General features: G+C 37.5%; 2 protein-coding genes across 6 annotated transcripts in view; one reads left to right on the top strand and one right to left on the bottom strand.

Moving 5' to 3' along the window:
* Window positions 1–5,909, bottom strand: part of LOC111153639 (homeobox containing 1) — a 190,826-nt gene extending 184,917 nt beyond the window's left edge. For 3 of the 5 annotated variants that reach the window (XM_022512785.1, XM_022512793.1, XM_022512801.1), the window contains exon 1: window positions 5,640–5,909. The gene's annotated coding sequence lies outside the window, so the exon portion shown is untranslated. The remainder of the gene's footprint in view (window positions 1–5,639) is intronic. The other 2 variants (XM_022512806.1, XM_022512811.1) reach the window with 1 other exon arrangement.
* A 424-nt stretch (window positions 5,910–6,333) lies between these two features.
* The window catches only part of LOC111156103 (integrator complex subunit 9), a 106,592-nt gene continuing 89,801 nt past the window's right edge, over window positions 6,334–23,124 (top strand). The window contains exon 1 of the mRNA XM_022516720.1: window positions 6,334–6,445. Coding sequence (XP_022372428.1) covers window positions 6,437–6,445 — 9 coding nt within the window. The 5' untranslated portion in view covers window positions 6,334–6,436. The remainder of the gene's footprint in view (window positions 6,446–23,124) is intronic.

The raw sequence follows: 23,124 nt of genomic DNA, 5'->3' as shown, positions 1-23,124 counted from the left end.
AAATGCATTAACAAGGGCAAAGAAAGTGAATTTTAAGTTGTCTGAATTAGGCAATAATCTAACTAACATTGCCTTTTACTTTGAGGAAAAAAACAGAAGTCAGAGCAACAGAATATACTACTATTCTTTATATAGCAATATGTTTTAAAGTTCACAATTAATTCTTTACTTCTGAAGACATTACCAACAACTGTAACCCTCACAGACTAATAATACTTCACCCTCCTTATCTATGCTAGAGTGCTTGTTTGGCCTTCCAGTAGTTTGACATGGCTAAGGCACAGGGTCTAGAGCTGATAATGATGAAATAAACAGAAGAAACTAGAACACAAAATATGTGGCATAATATGATGATAATAATAGTTAACATTTATGATATTCCTGAAGCATTCTAGGTACTTAACAGTATTCTAAGGGCTCATGAAAATCCTATGAAGTAAGGACTATGTATCCCCATTCTACAGATGAGGAAACTGAGGAACAGACAGATTAAAACACTTGCCCAAAGTCACATAGCAAGTAACTGGCAAAGCCAGGATTTGGACATGCGTGGAGTAACAGTTTGGATTTATTTGAAAGGCTGGAGAGCCACTGAAGGATTACAGGCAAAGTATGGCTAACAATCAAATCCACACTTTGTTTTAGCAAGATCTCTCAGGTAGGAGTGAAAAGTAACTTAAGAAAAAAATACTGAAAGCAGGAAAATTAGTTAAGAAACTGATGTGGCAAGACAGAAATGATGAAGGCCCAAGTTAAGGGAATAGTATATAATGAAAAGAAGTCAACTGATACAGATACAAAGGAAGTATAATCAACTTGATTCTATAACTGGATGTGGAGAGTCAGAGTGACTCAAGGTTAGACTGAGTTGGCCCAACCCAACAGTTTCATTATAACCATGCCACTACTTTATCAAAATTTTAAGCAGATAAATTTAGTCTCAGGTCATCCTCATTTCAGCAATAGCCACAGCATTTGACTTTCCCTTCTTTGAAAACTGTAACTATAAACATTAAAATTACTGCCTCTTGGCGACTCCACACTAATTGTTTAATATGCATACAGTAAAGAGCTCTATTAAATGTTTTGATACACCACATGCAGACCGTCACTAAGCATTAGACGTCACAAGCTACAAAGAATATATGCAACTTAGTAAACATTATCATAATCAGCACTCTAAACCCATTTAGGGTTTTTAAAAAAACCTAAATGCCCTTTGAATGAATTAGAATCACTTTATCATTTTTAAGAAGGGATCTATGAATACCTGTTTCAAGATCCCAAAAAAGTATAATAACTCATAACTTGAAACTAAATCTATTGTTTTTCTCCTTTTGTTTGTAAATGAAAAAACAAAAACAAAAAACAGTATCCTTATTCCCCAAGTCAAGGATCTGTAAAGTATTGCATTAGAATTATAATAACCATTGGAAAAACTTACTGTAACTTCAAACTTATTACCATTGTAAGGGTAAAACTATGCCAAAGCCAGAAGACTTCCAGTAACTAAATGCTCTTGGCAAGTGTCCAAAACAATGTTATAGTAAATTTCCAACTTGTTTCATCTGGGATCAAGAAAAACAAGTTAACTAAAGCACTGGATTATGTTTAAATAGACTATAACTAAAAGTTATACCTCAAATAATTCATCAGAAAAACCTTTCCTCCATACTTATGCTGGGCCCTACAACCAGTATGGGTCAGGTGGGGAGACAGCTGTACCTAGGAATCTAAGTCACATATTAATTTATACTATTTTCAGAAAAATTTCAATACCAATAGGTTCCATTTTGAGAGAAACAGATTTTGGCAGAATCTGTTAAAATAATGGTTTATAATGACACTGAAAATCTCCATAACTGCTATAATGTGGACAGCCTATGGTGATAGTTACTCTGGTTTCTAGTTTGAGCCACTGTTTAGTGTCCTGTTATTTGTGGTTCAGATTCCTTTTTTACAGGTTGCATGTCTAATAGATATATACCAATTTCATATATAAACAAACATAAAGATGCTTTATGTGAGTGCATATGTAAATGTAGCTATATGACACTCTAGACAAGCTGTGATTCCCACTAACAATTTTTTTATAAAAAAATTTTTAAAGTTCTACTGAATTGAGAAGCAAAAACCAATAATTAAGAGAAAAATCTGGCCAAAAAACAAAGGGAGCTACAAAATTAATTCTGGAAGCCAAAAAAAACCCCTAAATAAAGCAGGTTTTCAAAACAAACCCAACATATTTTCACTGAGCACTTTCTAGTTTACCTATAAACATTCACAGTTTTAAAAATCTGAGTGGTACACCAACTTTCATTTATGAAAAATGACATCCTGGGATAAATTTCTAATTTCCAAGAAAAATAACTCAAATTTAAAGATCTGCATACAAAATAATAGAAGCAAGAGCTGCAAAGAAAAGAACCCAAAAAGCAAATGAGGTATTACAGGAAATATGGAAGCTGTGTGCAACATTTAGAAGTGGAATGGACAGAATATAACATACACAAGACCCCAAACGAATTGCATAAATATCCCCAATGTGTTCAACATCTATTGAAACAAGCAATCCCATTCCAATACATACTTGCCGCAAAAACTGCCACAAACTGGTTACTTCTATTTTTTTAAAAATGATGAAACAATGAGAGATTTGTTGTAATATATTTTATAACTTACCATTACTGAGCTACTATATTTCTATTAGTGATGCTTCAACTAAGGAATTGTGCTAAGAAGAGTGAAATCTGTTCATACAGCATTGAAAATGAAGCCTCACTACAGACACTCAACATAAAGCTGACCCCTAAAGGCTCCTTGATGCACATTTGCAACCACAGTATTCATGATATGCAGTACACTAAACTAGCAACAGATTGGTTAAAAACAGTTTGGATTCTCAACTTCCCATAATACAGGCAACATTTTTAGAAGCAATCATATTAAAATAAATGTGTCTTTCACAGTTACGGGATGAAATTTTAAGCTGGACAGGCACCAATGCCCTGATTTTCTACTTTTTTCATAAACCATATGACTTCCACATGCTGACAATGTTTTATGCTTTAACCTGCAGTAAAGGCTTTACATCATTTTAATGCTCGGTGCTTAAAATGCAACAGATTCACCCCCGCCAAATGCAAGGAATATGGTTTACTTGTAGTAATTTCAACCAGACTACTAGTCAGAAAAAGTTTAATGAAAGCTTTTCCCAGTAAGTAACTTTGCCCTTCCACAAAAGAAAAGAAGACTGGAGGTAAGGGTAGGTGGAAGAGAAAATACTGTTTTATTTTTCCAACCCTTAAACATTTTAGTTTTTAATTTCTAAAATAAATATCTAATACTTAAAAACTCTACATCTCACAGAATATCTTTCAGCAAAAATATACTCTATTATGTAGTTACATAGGATTTTCCTCCAGTTATGGCAAAGTAGTATTTCAGGTTAAGATGGAAGGTTAAAACAAAAAAAATTCTGGATATCCTAGTCCAAAACAAACCAAAGGTTCAGCTTTGTATCAACATATTTTATGTTCTAAATTTGAGATTTAGAAGACACATACATCAATTTTTTTTTTCTATTCAGGTCAATCTAAATATACAAACTACCTCACATTTTTAGTCAGCTCATCTGTGTGAATGATCAACTGCAGAAATTTCAAATCAAAGGTTATAAAGCATATCATAAAACTGCATACTGTATCTATGTGACTTTCAGGGAATCTAAGATCCTTTACTGATAGGTTTGAGAATTGCTAAGTGTGGAGCCATACATGTAAATATCTCAATAGTCAAAAGAGCAATTATGCCAATTCCTTTAGTTATGTAAAGGTCCGTATTACACAAAAAAACTGTCACAGAAGAAGTGCTATTGAAAACCTTCTATTTCAGGCTGAAGAAACTACAAAATATATGGTCTTATTATCCTGGTGTAATGTTACACCTGTGAGAAAAAAGAGACGTTGCAATCCTCTTGCCTTTATAACTCTACTTGAAACTTGAGAAAAAAAATCAGAATTCAAATTTTCCAAACTTGACTTATAAACATAATTCAACTAGATCAAACAACAACTTAGTTGTGCAATTTTAAAATTAGTTTAATGCAAAGCACTTCAATCCTGATGTGACAATTACCTGTGGCATAAATACAAAGTAGAAACAAATGCAAGTCCTTTTCATCTAATGATGCATTTTATAGTAAAATCACAAAAAGCACAACTATATTAGGACAAAGTAAATAAACAGGTACAGGAGGCATCATGTCCATCTGGGAAAAGAAATGCAGCATGCCAAGAAAGAAAGGACTGAAGGAGGAAAGAGGGAAGGAAGAGAAGAAGGAAGGGAGGGAGGGAGGGAAGAGAGGTTTCTATAACTGCAGGATCCCAGAGAAATGAACTAGTCACATCACTCTACCCTATTAGATACATAAGGGTTTTTAAAGCTTCAGGGTAAAAAACAGCAATCACTTTACACTATTCAACTTCATATAGTATCTTTAATGTCAACTGCCTTCCACCCTTCACTCACCCAATGCTTCCTCACTCTTCCACACCAGCTTCCAGACAAATCCGAGACAGAACAGGGTGGGGTAGAAGAAAAATACAAGCTGCGCCTATCAGCTACTCCCCCCGCCACCAAATAATTTCCAACAGTTTTTCCTAGTACGAAAATAAGTCTCCCTATCTCAAGATACACAACAGTCATCCTGTGTCTTTAGTACACACACAGAGACGCATACCCATGTCAGCACTCCAGACCCCCACCACACGCCCCCGAATCTTAAGTAATGTTTAATGCATTTAACACGAAGACGACGAGAAACATCTACCTACTGTTTCGGGGTGAAGGTGGGTGGAGGACTCCTTTCAAAGTAGCCCCAATAGTGTAACCAAAACACGGTTCCGGAATAAAATATTAAGAACACTTTTCCTTTCCCACCTATCTATGGACTTAAGGATGCAAAAATCCATCTCCACACCACCTCATCTCTAAAATTCTTCAACCCGGAGTTTGGGGTGGAGATTTGTCCAGGGGAGGGGGCGGAGAGGAGAAGTGTGAGCGGGCAATGGGACACAAACGAGTTGCTAACCCCAGCTACCCCGGACCACGTCGCCAGCCCAAAGGTCCAGGATCCGGACCTCACGCACGCTTCTCTGTCCAGGCCCAGATAAAAGCTATGACTCCAGCTATCTAACTCCCTATCTATAGACATTTATTCAAGGCTAACATATCACACAAGTACACATCACACAGTTTAAAACACAGTTATAAACCCCAAACAAACCCTCACACCTCAAATTCACCTCGCAGTTTCCCAAACTCCAAACAGGAGACCCCACCTCCAGGATTCAAACCTTCCGCCCACAGTGGAGGAAAGCAGGAGAAAAGAGTTGGGGAGCAGCCGACGCCTTTCAATTACCGCCCCCCACAAACTGCCCCACCCCACACCCTGCGTCCGGGTTACCACTCGGAAGCCCCCTGCTTCCTCCCTCCTCTCAATCGGGCCGCTTAAGAGACCCATCCCCAGCCCACTCACTTACTCCCCAAAACCCCTCAAAAAAAAAAAAAAAAAAGTGAAGAGAAAGAAGTGAGGAAAGAGACTTGAGGTAGTCCGGCTTCAAAACCGCTCGACTCACCTCAGAATCCTTGCTGAGTTCTCTCCGCCCGGCACAGCCCCCTCCCCAACGTCCCAGTACGAAGGGCTGAGGCAGGGAGGAGGGGAAAGCGGGAGGGGGAGGGGTGTCTTCCGCGTGGGGCGCCAGTCGGGAGGGGACTGGGGAGGGGTTGAGGCCGGCGCAGGAAGAGGAGAAGGGGGAGGGGAGGCCCCTATCTCCCAGTCTCCCCCTGAAAACCACCCTTGTCTCAATCACATCAGACTGACTGTCTTTGTCTGGCTGACAACCGCCATATTGATATCAACAGCCCCGCTCCCACCTGCTGCCGCCGGGCGGCCCTGGGAGTTGTAGTTCTTGCCTCCCTTGAGTAAAAGCTCGGGACTCGGCATCCGGAGGCCCCTGGGAACTACAGCTCCCGGCAAGTCCCGCGCCCATCCGCCTTCCCACAGGGAGGAGGGGTAAGTGTCTCCAGAGCCATGGGGACTACACATCCCAGAATACCATGGGTCCCAGGCCCAGCAACGGGACATGATATCATGCTGGGGTGCAGAGGGAGGATGAATTGGCGGCGGGGATGAATTTGAGCTGGCCGAAGGAGGCGTTGGAGAGGAAAGGGACGGAAAAGAAAGAGGACCACAGTTCCCATGATTCATGGAGAAACGACTACATTTCCCATGATGCCCCGGGAAGGGGGCGTAGAGCAGAAGGACTGCATGTCCCGCGATGCTCTCGGCGGGCCGGTGGCGGTGACTGAACCGGAAGACGGTTTTTGCGTTTGAGGAGTGGAGTGTCTGGTACTGAACAACCAAAAGTCCAGTATGAAACTGGTGAGTTTGCACCTAGGTCACAGAGCAAAGGTGATGCCATATCCTTTTGGACTTCTTCGTTTGCACCTTGGGAAGGGAAGTAGAAAGTGGGTGGACCAAGGAAAGCTACTGTTGTTGGGGAGGTTTGAATCTTAGCCCGCATCCCCAGCTGCCTGGAGATCTTATCGATCCATTGACGGGTCCCTTTGGTTAGATAAAACGTTGACTCTGTCGCATTTCTTCTCGGAACTAAGGTTGGGCCTTAATGAGCTAGGATTGACTTCTCAGCTGCCACGTGAGTGTTGAAACAGGTTAACTTCTTTTCCGTGCTATTGGCACTTGGTCAGCGTTTCTCCCTACCGTTGTTGAGGCGGCTTTTGTTAGATCTGAACGGAGAGTAGAAAATATTGGGCAGAGGGTAATCACTTATTAAATTTTGTACTATAGAATCCTAACTGCCCTAGGACTTAAGAGAAGGACGAAGTCAGGGTATGACTTTGGAGGATTTGAGTCTTAAACACTACATACAGTGGGCTGAGAGGGAAGTGTTAAGGCATTCCACCCTAGGGACTGCATGAGCCAAGGTTAGAGGGAACAGTATCTGGAGAAGTCTTTCATCACAAAACCCAAACACTTTGCTTATAGAAAAGTTTCTCAGACCTTTATTTTGGGCCGTTTTGCTTGTGCATAGGTCTAACTAGTTTATTCTACCTGTATAGAATTAATAATAGCATTAATTAGGAGGTGTGAGATACTCTTTCTCAGCCTTTTAAAATTAATGTTCCTGCAGCCAAGTATGTCAAGCTTTACTTTCTGTGATTTTTATACAAAAACAAAAGGTTTGTTTTCTTATTTGAACATACTTTTCTGCTTACATTCTCTCTCTCTGTCTCTCTCCAGATATATACTCTGCATAGTGTTAGCGGTTTTTTTTTTTTTTTTAAGAAGTCAGAGAAAGTATTAAAGTAGATTAAACTCCAACACTGCTGTCATTTAAGGCTGCCCTTAGGTAGGGAGAAGGGCACACAGATCAGTAAACTCTGACTGCAATTTGTTCCTGGGCCCGAGTGTGAAACATTTAAGAATGCAGAATTGAAAGTCACTGCCTTGCCCTATAGAAGCATGCAATTTAATGAAGATAGAAAAGAAAGCCAAAATAATAATTCATTGCAATTTATGGTAAAATAAAAACGTGTTCAGCGTTTGGGGAATTGAGAGGATAATGGATGGGGAAGAGGTGGAAGACAGCTTCCTGGAAAGCACTCTAAACTGATAAGAAAGAGGAGTAGGCCAGGGCCTTCCATGAAGAGGGTTCACATTACAGGTGGAAAAGAGTTTGCAAGTGTGAAGCAGTTTTTTCCATAATAATGCATTTGGTTGAGAGTCTCAGAGAGCCAAGATTTACTTTATATATACTTTGGTTTCCTCATAATATCCTTCTGCTTAATATATTTACAGATGTGAAAACATGGAAGGAAAAAGTAGAAACTTGATTTTCTCATTTAAGAACCAAAATATGCCTCCTAGGAAGAGGAAGTGTTCTATCTGTAGTCCCTCCCTCTTTACTTTCAATCCATGTCTTACATATTAAAACTAATTCGGTAGTTAGATGATCTTGTAGGATCTCTGCAGAATTACCATCAACATAGCAAAGTGCTTTGAAAAATATTGATGCTCACTTAGATGTCTTGTGTGTGGCAAGCCTGATAAAGTTGAAATAAATTGTCCCATAGCCTGAAATTTTTAATTTTGTGTACTGCGTCAGGAATATGTAGAAATAAACCATGCTTTACATTTATTTCATGAAACACAGAAATACATTTTATTGAGCACATTCTTGTTTTGAGATTATGACCTCCCAGAATACCTTCCCCACGCTCAGTCTAGGACCACATCTTTTTGCTTGATTCTTCCTCTGTTCTTGAACAAGTCTCTTTCTCTCCAGTCCCACTAATACTGCTTTTGTACTGGCTTTTTTCATGGGATACTTGGAATTCAAAAATACTTTCTGAATGATCTCCCTGTGTTCAATCTTAACCCCATCCACGCTATTTACTCTACATCTGAGAAGTTGTTTTAAATTGCAGAGTTCCATAAAACCCCTCAGTACCTTCCTTTGCCCTTAGTATAAAGCCCTATAATTCTTAACTTGGCTTGCAGAATATGGCGTGCCTTCCTCTCCAGGCTCATACTTAGCCCTCACCTCCCTTGCTCCCCTGGTTCCAATTATATTGCACATCTTCTCGTTCCTTCAGCTCACCATGCTTTTGCCTCTGGGACTTTAAGTGTGTTGCTTTGCCTACAATGCTTTGTTGCCTGCCTTATTTCTTCATGTATCTCAGGTCTCTGTTTAATACTTCTTCAGGGTTTCCTTGAATTGGTTGCCCCCATTATCTGCTTCCATGGCACATTTTCTTTTTGTAGCACTGGTAATTAATTATTGGTTTTATGTCTGTCCTCCTTCATATATTCCCAGGGCCTGACACATAGTATGATGCCACTGAATAGTTGTTGAATAAATAATCTCTGAAGGATTATCAAATCCTGTGACTAATGATAAGAAAATATTAAGGAGTTTATTTAAATCATGACAATAAGCAATATCTGTTGGAGTAAAAATAATAATAATTACTACCTTTTGTGGAGCCATTATTGTGTGCCATGTGCTGTACTAGGTACAGTGCAGTATGTCACACTTACTCCTTTGCTCTAGGTGATAGTATTCCCATTTTACAGATAAAAAGTCTGAGCCTCAGGAAAGCGAAGTGGCTCACAGTTACACGGATGAAAAGTAGTAGAACCAAGATCTGAATCCAAGATTCCTTCCTTAAGACTCTTTTGCTTAATGAGGGCCGGGATTCCAGCACCTTGCCAAGTACCTGGCATATGTTATCTCTTAATGAAAGGAAGCTAGAGAGTGCATACTGGGAGGGTTTATTCCAGGTTGTTTTTAAAATTAGCTTTAAATGTGAGCTTGATTAAGTTAAGATCTTTAAAAAAGATTATTGGTAAAAAATTAAATTTTGGAAACTTCCTTGATATTATAAAGGGCTCCATATCAGACCATACCAACTAAGTTGAGTGCCCAGGTTAGTTTTTATACTACCCAATTTAACCTCTGTAATCCCATTTATAGTTCTCTAACTACACATATGATTCTCTTGGTGGCTTTCCATACACCCAAGGAAAGACCACGGCTGTACTTATAAAATATTCCTTGGATATCTCCATGGAAAAATACCAACTCAAGGGGCGCCTGGGTGGCTCAGTGGGTTAAAGCCTCTACCTTCGACTCAGGTCATGATCTCAGGTCCTGGGATCAAGCCACATCAGGCTCTCTGTTCAGTGAGGAGCCTGCTTCCCTTCCTCTCTCTCTGCCTGCCTCTCTGCCTAAAAAAAAAAAAAAGAAAAAAGAAAAATACCAACTCAAACGATTTTAATTACTGTCTAATATTACGCAGTATTCAGCAGTTTTTTTAACTGTAGAAAGTATATTGGCACCTTCAGTTAACCAGAATCATTTTTAAAGAACAGGAAAATTAGAAGATTAGAAGAAAATTATCATATTTTAGAGCCTGTTCTGTTATTAGTATAAATTAAGCCTACCTGGGTATATATACCCTGGTGGCCACTTCAGGAAAGGATAGAAACTAGAATTCATCAGGGTCCTTAGCAAAACATTGTGGGGCGAAAAAAACAAACAAACTGAATACGTTGACAAATTGAGTTTGAAACATGAATTTAGTCATTCAAATAGATATAAAGTGAATAAGATAGTAAGAAGCAGTTGAAGAATGTAGCATGTGTCACACTTTCTATGGATCCAGAGATAGAGTTTTCTAGTTTATTAAGTCAATAAAGATTTATTATGCAACCACAGTACACCCTTGGCATTCAAAGTTTTAATACTTTCCATTTTAATTCTTATATTTGACCCCAAAGATTGATGACAGGAAATTATGATTTTGCTGAGACACAAATTTGAATATGACTTTAAGATTAGTGATAATCTGGGCACCTGGGTGGCTCAGTCAGGTAAGTGTCTGTCTTCAGCTCAGGTCATGATCCTGGGGTCCCTGGATCAAGCCAGGAGTCATGCTCCCTGCTCAGCAGGGAGTTTTCTTCTCCCTCTCTACCTCCCCCCCCACCCAATCATGCTCTCTCTCGAAACTTTGAAAAAAAAAAAAATTAGTGATAGTCCTTAGTGAATGAACCTGATTACCTCAGAATCCATGGCTCTCTGTAGTTATTGTTGCTCTTTTGTTACAGTTCTGAAAGAAAGGTCATTTAAATGCTTGTTCTGCTATACTTTTTGAATTTGATGGAGGAAATTGTATGCTGTAGTTGTATTTACAAAATTTAAAACTCAGGAAGGCCAGGAGATGTTCTTTGGTGATCTCTGCCCCTTTGTACAAAGAGCTGTTTTGTTACTACTGGCTTTTTGGGGAAGGCTTAAACTTTTAACACACCATTTCTCCAGGAAAACAGATGGAGCAAAGAATTTGTCCTCCACTATTCCTAGTGGAGGACAAATAAAACACGAAGTGGAATTGTAGGTGATCTAGAAGATCTTTGTTTGCAAGGGAAAAATTCTGCCCCAAGGTCAATTTAACAAATCATTAGAAAGGGGTGTGTTTTTTCCTCACCTGGGATCTGAGAGTGATAGATTATTTCTGTCATTTACAGAATTGCAGAATGCTTTTGGCTTCTTAGAACTTGGATCAAGAATAGAAAATCTCTTGCTATAAATTGCAAACATTCACAATTTTACCAGTGCTTATTAATTCACCTGTTATGGTGCAGTTGTTAAAACGTCAACCTGATTTCACAATCTTTTCTGTTTCTCTTTGCTGGTTGATTAGAGTGCCCTCGTGTGTCTTTACGATGTAATATCATATCAAGCTTCCGAAAGGTCATGTTTTATCACAACCCCAGTATGATAGGTTTTTTCCTTTCTTTCCTCAAACTTAAAAGCAAAGTGTAACACAAGACCAAGTCACATACTTTATTCAGCTGTGCTCTGAGATAAAAATGGATAAATTTACTTTGGGGCCTTTCAAAGTCATAATTGTTGTTCCTCTGAAGATTAACTCTTTTATACTTAAGGTGAAAAAAAAAGTATACCAATAATAGATTTTTTTCAGCAATAATAGTTGAATTGAAAAAAATATATATGACTCACAACATAAGCATGACAGCATTAGTATTGCATGTAACTGCAGTAGCACATCTACTTTGTGCCTGGTTTGCTTTGAGCACTCAAATGCCACTGTTACTGGCTCTGATGATTAGCAAAATGTACTTGACATACCAGGGCCAAGAGTGTAGCATGGCATGGAAATCAGTAAAACCCAACATTCCAAATGGAAAACTTGCTCCTGGCTCACTAAATACCAAAAGAGGTCCAGGCATACACGGCCCCTTAAATCTCCATCATTATTCATTTATTCATTCAGCAGCTCTTCCTGACCACCCATCTCCTCTGTCCTTGCTCAGGGTACTGGGTGTATTGCAGGGAACAAAACAGATTTACTCCCTGCCTTTATGGAAAGTAATGTCTAGTGGGCTTACTGTACAATTCAAACAATACTACAATGAACTTCTAATGTAAAGGTATCATCGGGCACTGGCTCACCTATTTTTTTAATGTAATGGTCAAACAATGCATTTAATTGTATCCAAGAATATGCCTTCTTAAAATTTTAGCAGTTATGGCCGACTTGCCCACTAGTTTACCATTATACCAGTAGTGTATGAGAATGCATTTCCTCCCCCTTGCCAACAATGCCATCTGTTTCTTTACTCTTACTATGTGTCTTACTAATGCAACTTTCTTCTCTCATCAATCCTCACACCCTCTTGTCTCTTAAACTTCAGGCATATTTAGTAAAATCCTTACAGTAGTGATATATGGATGTGGGAAAATGTACCAGAAAGGGGAACACATTTCTTCATTTTATAAAAAAAATATTGTGTCATAAGAATCTTTAAAAAGGAATTTTTTAAATAGTCTGGTGTTGCTTTGAAAATGCTGATGCATGGGTGTAGTAATTAAGATGGCAGTATTGTGGGATCAAAGGGATTGGAGAGGCAGCCAGGCCAAGTGTGCATAAATGACAGAGGAGATCCCCCATCATCCCCAGAAAGAGGATGATCTGTGAGGTGAAGCTAGAACTTGATATATCAGGAAGGGCTGAGGAAAAGGTAGATGCCAGAATTTGCAGAGATCGTGAAAAAAGGCAAGACTGCAAACTAAAAGGATGAAGGGGAATAAGAAAGACTGTAAGGAGAAACAAGTCAGTTTGAAAACCCCAAGGCACTCAGTGATCAAGTCTAAGAACTGTGCGGTAGGAACTTTACTATGAGAAAAACAGGAAGTTTCAGTTGTCCCCGATTGACTATATATCTGAAGGAAATGCCTTGAAGGTCTAAAACATTTAAAATTTATTGAAAGCACAACTGAATGAACTTTAGCTCTCTCAAGGATATATAATCAGATAGATGATGTTCAAGAAAGTGATTTTTTAATAGGAATTGCAAAATGAAAACTCTTTTTGCCCTTAAGGTACAGTTTATTTTTCATCACTCATGTTTATGAAGGGGGGGAGATAAATAGTAAAAGGTCTTGCATAATCCGTTCTTCAGATATTTATGGCCTAAGCAGAGATTGTCTTTTTCTAAACACAATATTTCTGCATTTTTCTATTTCTGTAAAATAGAGGGAGGCATAATTAGATGTTCTAATTTAATAAGTCTTCCTTCGCATATGTTTTTCCAGCATGTGGGAATATGAGTAAACAAGCAGTAGTATTAGTAATGTAGAGGATATTATTATTGTAACCATTACCTTTTCTTTCTTTACATTTTAAAAGTAGCTTTATTGAGGTGTAATTTACATGCCACCAAATTCAGACATTTAAAGGGTACTATGCCATGACTTTTAGTAAATTTACACAGTTGTGCAACAATCACCGCAATACAGTTTTAGAATATTTCCATCACTCTGAAAAGATCCCTTGTGCCCATTAGCAGTCAACCCCCATTACGACCTCCAGGCTCAGGCAACTGCTTATCTATTTCTGTCTTGTAGATTTGTCCTTTCTTGTCATTTCATATAAATTAACTACTACAATATGCAGTCTCTTATGTTGGACTTCTTGCTCTTTGTATAATGTTTTTGAGGTTCCCTCATGTTGTAATATATACTGCTTAATAAAATTCCACTATATGAGTATACCACATTTTGTTTATCTAGTACCATTTGGTAGACATTTGGATTGTTTTCACTTTGGGGCTAGCATTGTGTGTAAGGTTTCCATTTCTACTATCTACATGATTTCATTTCTTTTTCTTGCATGATTGCACTAGCTAGAACCTCTAGTACAATGCTGACTTGAAGTGGTGTGAGCAGACATCCTTGTCAGTCTTTTTTCCTAGTTCCCAGTCTGAATGGGAAAAGCATTTAGTCTTTCAGTAGCGAATATGATGTGAGCCGTAGGTTTTTTTGTAGATACCCTTAACGAAGTTGAGGATGGTCTCTTCTAATCTTAGTTTGTTGAGCATTTTTAATGGGTCTTGGATTTTATCAAATGCTTTTCAGTGGGGTATCAAGATGATCATATAGTTTTTGTCCTATATCATATTAATATGGTGTATTACCTTGGTTGAATGTTGAAATTTTTTTTAAGATTTATTTATTTATTTATTTGACAGAGATCACAAGTAGACAGGGAGGCAGGCGTGGGGTGGGGAGTGCGGGGTGTGGGGAGGAAGCAGGCTTCCTGCTGAGCAGAGAGCCTGATGCGGGGCTCAATCCCAGAACTCTGGGATCATGACCTGAGCCGAAGGCAGAGGCTTAACCCACTGAGCCACCAAGGCACCCCGAATGTTGAATGTTAAGTCAATCTTACATTCCAAATATAATTCTCACTTGATCATGATGTATAGTCCTGTATACATATTGCCAGAATTGGTTTGCTAATACTTTGTTGAAGTATTAGCATATATATATGCTAATATATATATTAGCTGCATATATGTTCACATGCTGCATATATATTCACAAGTGATACTGTTCTGTAGTTTTCTTGTAATGTCTCTGGTTTTGGTATCAGAGTAATATTGTACTCATAGAATGAGTTGAGAAATATTCGCACCTCCTCTGTATTCTGGAATGGTGCTCAAAGAATTGATATCATTTCTTTAAATGTGTGATAGAATTCACCAATGAAGCCATTTGGGCCTGGGCTTTTCTTTGTGGGCAGATTTTTAATTGACTAATTCACTTTCTTTACTTGCTATGGGTCTTTTCGATTTTCTGTTTGTGCATTACATTTTTTAGAAATTGAAGTAAAATATACACAACATAAGATTAACTCTTTTAACCATTTTTAAGTAGAGTTCAGTGGCATTAAGTACATCCACATGGTTGAGTCACCATCACCATCCATGTGCAGACATCACTTAGCATAATATCTTCAGAGTTTATCCATGTTGTAGCATGTGTCAAAATTTGCTTCTTTTTTAAGGCTGAATAATATTCCATCAAACGTGTATACCACATTTTGTTAATCCATTCATATGTCTATGGACCCTTGCATCATTTCTGCCTTTTGGCTATTATGAATAAAGCTGCTTTGAACATGGGTGTACAAATACCTGTTCAGATCTCTGCTTCGAATTCTTTGGGATATTTATCCAGGAATAGAATCGCTGGATGACATGGTAGTTCTTCATTTAACTTTTTGAGGAACGAACATTCTGTTTTTCACAGTACGTGCACCTGCACCATTTTATATTCCCAGTAGCAGTACACAACGGTTCTGATTTCTCCACATCTTCACCACTTGCCAATATTTGTCATTTTCTGTTTGTTTTGCTAATAGCCATCCTAATGGGTGTGAACTAGTATCTCACTGTGATTTTCATTACATTTCCCTAGTGCTTAGTGATGTTGAGCACCTCTTTTTTAATTTTTTAGTTAGGTAATACATGTACATTGTTTAATAGTTTAAAAAAAAGAAACTGTACAAATTTAAGGGGAAAAAAAAGTGAAGAGATCTGCTTCTCTCTTTATTTTCCTCCCCAAGAGCAATCTCAGTTATCAGTTTCTTGTGTACCCTTCAGAGATACTCTATGGATATATATTTATGTAATTTCCATCCCTTTTTTATTTTTTACATATATGGCGAGATCCTACCCACACTGGTTTTGTGAATTCCTTTTTCTTTTTTAAGTTAGAAATGTATCTTACCTATCATTTTATATCAATATCTAGAACTGGCTCATTTTATAAAACACTACATACTCCTAATGAATCAGAGTCTGCATTTAATAAGATCTTGGATCCTTTGTTTTCACTGTTCTTTCGTTGTAGACAATGAAATATTTTCAATGCTCCTTTCAGATAGTTTTTAAAATATTTCTAACAGACACTTTGTATTTTCATTGTCGAAAGAGTTTAGAAATACGGTTGTTAGGCTGGAAGATAAAGTTCTGCTGCCCCCACCTATACCCCTCAGGACGATTTTGAAAATCATTCATTATTAGAGTTTAGGGCATGGTTTTTTTACTAATATAAAACATATGAAATTAGCGTCAACATATCTCAAAAATATGTTCATACCATTGCTAGAAAATAAATGAGTTGCACAGTGTTTTGTTGTTTAGATATGCCATAATTTATCTGGCCATACCTTCACTGATAAGCATTACATTGTTTCCAGTCTCTTACAGTTAGAAATCATGTTACATGATAATCTCCTTTGTGTGCACCTCTGGAATTATATTTGTAGGAAACATTTCTAGGTGAAATGGATGGTTCAAAGGGTGTGTGCATATTTTATTTCATTTTATTGCCAAAATACCTCCGTAGAAACTTATCTGATTACACTGTCTCTAGCCGCATATTCCAGTGTAGCACTACAATGTTACCATCAAATAGTCCTGTTTTTTTCTCACTGACAAGTGAAGAAATGGTCTGTCATTATACTTTTTAAAATGTTTTTCTCCTGTGCGTTAAGATGTAGGACATCTTTTCATGTGTCTACAAAAACATCTGTATTTCTTTTTTCTTTTCAACTCTTTTATCCCACTTGATATATTTTACAGTAATACATTTTTTTTGTAGTTTAGAGTGTATTTTAATATCTTTTAAGATTTTATTTATTTATTTGAGAGAGAGAGCAAGCAAGACCAAGTACAAGCAGGGTGAAGGGCTGAGGGAGAAGCAGGCTCCCCACTGAGCAGGGAACCCAATGTGGGACTCTATCATGGGACCGCGGTATCATGACCTGAGCCCAAGGCAGATGCTTAACCAACTGAGACTCTCAAGTGCCCAAGAGTGTATTTTAATATCTTGTAGTACTTGTTCCCATTGCTCTCTACTTTAGAATTTTCCAGACTGCTCTCATTTATTTTTTTCATATAAAATTTAGAATGTTAGGTGTTCTATAAAATTGAGAATTATTAGTTCCTAGTAAAATCTTTCTCATATTTTTATTGGAATCAGGCTAAATTTATGAAATGTAAGGAGAGAATTGTCTTATTTCTTTCAACATGTCATTCAGTCTAAAGAACAAATGTCTTTACGCTTAAATCCTTTTATAAACATTATCTTTTTTATTGTTACTGTAATTGAAATATTTTCCTATGTAGTTTACATATAAAAAGGGTATTTCTTTTTTTATATTCTCTCTATGGCCCCTTGTTGAATTCTTCATTTTACTTTTTAGTATTTTTTTCCAGTTAATTCTCGTGGGTTTTCCTGGCGTATAATTTTGCAGATAGTCTTTTAAATCTCGTTTTTTCCTGTAGTACAATTACATTGGCTTATATTTGCAAGATAGTTTGGAGTAGGAGTGGTGGTGGTAGACAGTTCTGTTCTATTTCTGACATAAACGGACATGCTGCTTTAACTCAATATGTCACTGTTATATCAACTTTTAGTTTGAAATTTTTGTGTATTTTAATTTACATTCTATAGCTTACTGTTTTCTTGCTCCAGAATTTTCTAGTCACTAACAAAGTGAAATTCTTTCATATCAACCAATAGTAAGTTATTTTTTAAGGGGAAGATCTATTTGTATTGTACTGTATTGTTTGTCCTAGGCAGTTAATTATATCTTGCAGTCCATTTCCAGACTTTTGAGAAAACAATGGTTTTTATAACTTAAAGTCTTGAGTGGTGTATAGCAGATTCACAGAAGTAAAAGACTTCTATGACCTTAAGAGAAAATTGCAGGGTTTCCTTGGAAAACAGAACAGCCAGAAATAGTTTGTCTCTCTGTACTTAAGAGACAGGCCTGATAAAGGCTAGAAATGTAAACAAATTGGTCTGTTAAAATAAACATAATTACCACACCAAAAAAAAAAAAAAAAAAAAAAAAAAGTAAAAACAAAAAAAGGGTTCAGAGCCCTAGGCAAGTGTTTATTTATTTTAAGCTGTATTTGATTCAAACTATGTAGATCCAATAGGAAGAAAATGTTGATGAACAACTATGAGATAGTTAAAATTAACAGATAAGAGAAGCAATAACAAAAATCCTTTATTTGGCTGTATGATCCAACAAATGTTATTAAATGCCTATGTCATACAAAACCTCCTTGATGCCATAAGACATACTAAAGATAAATAAGACAGAGCCTATTATCAGTAACTGACTATTTAACAAGCTCTGTATGTATATGTGACTGACTATATGCAGTTTTAGCAATAGACTGATAAGGGCAGTAGTGGGGTGTGTAAGTTTAGGATTATGAAAGAGGTTTTCCAACCAGAAAGTCAGAGTTGCCTGCAGAAGTAAAATTTGAGTTGGCTTTGAAAAGTATGTTGGCTGACAAATATGTCAGAGGCAGAGTTTTGTGTCACTGCCACTGGGGTCAAGGGTGGAATTGCTGGGGGTTGTCAGGAATGACAGAAAGGTAGATTGAAGCCACCGTGGTGACTGAATATGAGACTCAGTGGTTTGGACAGTAGCAAATAAGGATATTTGAAAAACATATATTTCAAGGGAGTTTGGGAGATTTAAAGATTGACTTTTCTTTTTTAAGATTTTTTTTTTTTTAACGACTTTATTTACTTATTTGTCAGAGAGAGAGAGCACACAAGCACACGAACTCACAAGCGCGGGGGAGCAGCAGGCAGAGGGTGAAGCAGGTTCCCCATTGAGCAAGGAGCTGGTTGTGGGACTTGATTCCAGGACCCTGGTCTAACAAACTGAGCCGAAGGCAGGCACTCAACTGGCTGAGCCACCCAGGCATCCTTAAAACTTTACTTTAAAGTAAGAACGTTTAAACACCTGGAGCCTTTAAATTTATCCCTTGGGAAATCTAGAACAAAGGAGTTGGAGGAACAGTATTTAACACACTTAAAAAGAACTTTGGAATGTGAAATCAAAAAGTATGATTCACTGCAGTTACAGAAAATATTTTGAAAACTGAAATATAATCAGAACAAGAAGCATTAGGGAGTTTAGCAAATGCATCAAAGCAAATGCAAAGTCAGAATTTACCCTGCTTAGGATAAGATTTTTCTAAGCACTTTATAGAGGATCTTATAAGCCATAACCAAACTCATAGATAGATCAGAACATGAAAGGGTTCCAGAGAATTTGTGGGACCAGTTGACAGGTACCGTATAAGAACAATACCCAGACAGGAAGAAAGGAAAGAACAGAGACAGACAGTGAATTCTTTGACATTCACCTTTATTTAGAAAAATCTGGGCGACGGTCCCTTTCCTGCAGAACTGATAAATGCATAGAATATTCTTGGTTACATCGACAACTTGCATATAGATAGATCACTAGAAAGTGTGATACCATCCTTAGATTTTTTTTTCATGTAATTTTCATACAGTTAAAGTAGCATAAATTTCAAGTGTGCATATAGCTCGATCAATTTTTATCTATTACACTTCCATGATGTCCTTGTTTGTGTCTGGTTTTAATTCAACAAGTTGTTAACCTGAAAGTTTTGAAGGATGTCAACTGTTGACTTAAGTGTTGGCTAACCTATGTCACCCGTGTATGAAGAGCAACTTCCTAGAGGACTGGCAGATTGCCTGTGAGATTATCATCTCTTTGTAGGGTTCTAGAAGGGACCCTGAGAAATTCAGCCTGGTAAAACCTATTTCTGGGCTTGGCAAGCTGCTGCCATTCAGTGGGAGACTGTCGGGCAAACACAACATGGTTTCTTTTAAAAAAGAAATCAATCTGACTGAACTATCAGAGTTCTGTAAAGGGACTAAATCTTGTTCCTTTAATTCACTCGAATTTTTGAAATGCTTTTCTCAAAAATATTATAGAATCAATAATAGTCACAAAATTTTTTTTCAGAATATAATTGAAAGCTGTAAAGAAGGAAAGAAAAATCACCTGTCATCTTACTACCTAGAATAATTACTGTTTAACATTTTGGTATGTAATCTGCTCTGCTGGATGTGTGCAATGATCTTGTATATCAGTAACTCTGAAGTTAAAAATCTGTTAGGAGTAGATTCCACTGAGTGATAGGGAGCCTAAAGTAACCATGGTTTAAGTAGAGTTGGTGTTTCTCTCTTATGTAAATGAAGTTTGAGGTTAAATAGTCTAGGGCTGATAGGGCAGGCAGTTCCATGATCCTTAGAGACCCAAATTCTCCCTACTGGCATATCGCCCCACCACCTTCAATATGTGGCTTACTCTTAGTGATCCAGTATGACTTTACCAGCTAAAGCCATCAGGTCCTTTTTCCAGCCAGGCAGAAGGGGGAAGGAGCAAAGAAAGGATGCCCCTTCCCCTTGTTAGTTTCTCAGATTTGCATACACTCCTTTGAGCTATCTTTTTGGCCAGGACCTAAATTGCTACATCTAGTTGCAAGAGCTACTGGGAAATAGTCTATATTCCAGGTGACTGTAATTCCAGCTGACATTTGGAATTCTATAAAAGGACAGAGGGGGATACAGATAATGAGACAACTGTCTCTGTCACAAGCCTTTCCATTTTAAATATTTGTATTGTTCTTCTGGGGTATGTTTATAGTATTACGTTATTGTGGTTTTATTCTGCTTCTTGAACCTTTTGGTTTCCATCCCCTAACTGTCCTGCATAATGCTGAAGAGAACATAGTTTTATTTACTTTTTTTGAACCCATCTGGTTTTTTGCTTGGTGTAAGTAAATTCCTTAGGTAGAATTGTGAGGTCAAGGACTGTACATGCGCATTTTAAATTTTGACTCAAGATTGCTTTTCAGAAGTTCTTTCATTTTCATCTACCAGGAGTAACAACAGAGTTTCCCTTTCCCCACATCCTGATGATTGGTTTCTTCAGGTGAGTGTTTGGACAGACCATTTCCTCACAGTGTAGTTTTAATCTGCACTTCTATTATTTCTATTTCTTGTAGAAGGTTGCTTTTGTTTTTTGGTGTTTTGTCATTTGGGTATTTTTCAGGGGCCCTTTTTACAAAGTACCTGTTTGTGGTTTTCCCCTGTTTTTCTGTTGGCATCTTTGTCTTTTTCTTACTCAGTTATTAGAGTTCTTTATATATTAAGGATATTAGTTCTTCACCTTGGTTTTATAAATGGTTTTTGCCAGTGTATCTTTTTTTGCCTTGTTTTAGAGTAGTTCAGCCATACCGCCCCAAAGTTTTTAGTATAAATAAACAAATCTATCGTGATTTTCTTTTCAGATCATGGCTTTAAGATGGAACTTAAAAGTCCCTTTCTACACCAGGATTATATCAAATATTTCCCTAAAGTTTTAGAATTTCTCTGCTAGGATTCCATACAAAGTTTTTAAAGACATGTTTTATCAACCACAACAAATTGAAAATCAAAATCAGATTACTTCCTCTGATAAATATGGGTCTCCCTGATGCCATTTTTGTAGTATCAGTATTAATTAATAAAAGAGCTGCCTCTTCTATTCTTTCCCAGGGACCCAGGTGGCACGGGCAAGAGAAAACTCTTTCCTTTACCCTGACTCCTGACATGTTAACTGTGTGACTAGTAGGAAATTTTTTGGTTGAAAAGCCTTTTCTAGACCCCAAAACTAATTGCTGATAGCCTGGTTTTTGTCCACACATAAATGCTCATGAAGAACCCAGCATGAAGTGCTCAATAAATGGTAGCTATTTTTAGAAACTTCTTCACTTAATAAAAAGCAGTTTGTAAATCCATTTCCTTGAAAATCTGAAGTGATTGAAAGGGACTTTTCCCCAATCCACCCAGAAACATACTCATGTAAAGGTTGAGTTAGGAATTTTCTTCTCTGTGCTGATATGCATTATTTTTGGCACCTTCTGCCTAAGTAGAACAGTTTTGTTGACATTGAAAGTCTGTTCAAGGGGTGCTTGGATGGCTCATTCAGTTAGAAGTTCGACTCTTGGTTTCAGTTCAGGTCATGATATCAGGGTTGTGAGATGGAGGCCTGCATGGGGCTCCATGCTCAGCAGGGAGTCTGTGTGAAGATTCTCTCCCCCTCTCTCCCCCTCTCTCCCCATTCTCTCTCTGATAAATAAAAAAAAAAAAAAGAAAGAAAGAGGAAAAGAAAAAGAAAAGAAAGTCTATTCTGTTAAGTAACACCTCTTCCCAGTTATCTACACAAATGCCCAGGAAACTCCCTTGTGGCCTTGGTATCTGTTCTCTCTCCTTAATAGTTGACTCTGACATCCACTTTGTCTGGGCTTTGAACCTTGAACCAGTTCATTATGTGTGATTTGAGGGGGAGAAAAAGTGCACAGCTTTTTTAATATGACTAGAATAAACTCCTCTAACTTACTCTTGAATTAATGTTAAACTAATAAGTCTCCTTGTTGATGCTGATCTTAGCCACTTACTAGTTTACCATTTTGATAACCATTTTTCTTTTTTCTTGCTCATTGTCATTGCTGCAGATTTTCAACAATTGGTATAAATTCCATTGCCCTTAAATTGCCTCTACTTTTACATAATTCATCCTGTAAATAATACCATTACCATATCTCTTTCTCCTTTTAGAGATATCTTTACCTTCATCCATCATAATCATATATTGCTTTTTACTAGCACTTTTATCACTCTTGCTGCTTTTGTTCTTAGAGGACATACTGGATTAATAGTGTTCATTAAACACCTGAAAACCAGTCACAAAACAAACACTATAGAACGAAACCAGCTCATAGGCCTGTCATATATGATCTTTAATGCAGTATATTTTTGGTGGTGGTGGAGCACAGCTTTTACTCTGAAGTGTCGATATGTACATAGTTGGTTTTCATGAAAGATTAGGTTAGAGAGGCGCCTGGGTGGCTCAGTTGGCTGAGTTCCAACTCTTGGTTTTGGCTCAGGTCCTGGGATTGAGCCCCCGCATGGGGCTAAACAGGGAGTCTACTTGAGATTCTCTCTTCCTCTCCCTCCCCCCCCACCCTTCTAAATAAATAAATGAATCTTTGAAAGATTAGGTTAGAGTGGTACTTATTTTAATTTATTATTATCCTTAGCTATTTCTGTCCTTATCTTTGCCTCCTATATTCTTTATTTCCTTTCCTCCAAATGCTGTCATCCCTTCTCTCTCAACCTCTTCTAAAACTCTGTTGCATTAAGGAGGGCAAGTGATGTAATGAGCACTGAGTGTTACATGCAACTGATGAATCTCTGAACTCTACCTCTGAAACTAATAATACACTCTATGTTAATTTTTTCAAGATTATTTATTTATTTGACAGAGAGAGAGAGAGAGAGA

Source organism: Enhydra lutris, unplaced genomic scaffold (genome assembly GCF_002288905.1).
Source record: "Enhydra lutris kenyoni isolate GAN:26980312 unplaced genomic scaffold, ASM228890v2 scaffoldscaffold3, whole genome shotgun sequence".
NCBI lineage: Eukaryota > Metazoa > Chordata > Mammalia > Carnivora > Mustelidae > Enhydra > Enhydra lutris.
This window is presented reverse-complemented; position numbering and strand designations above follow the sequence as displayed.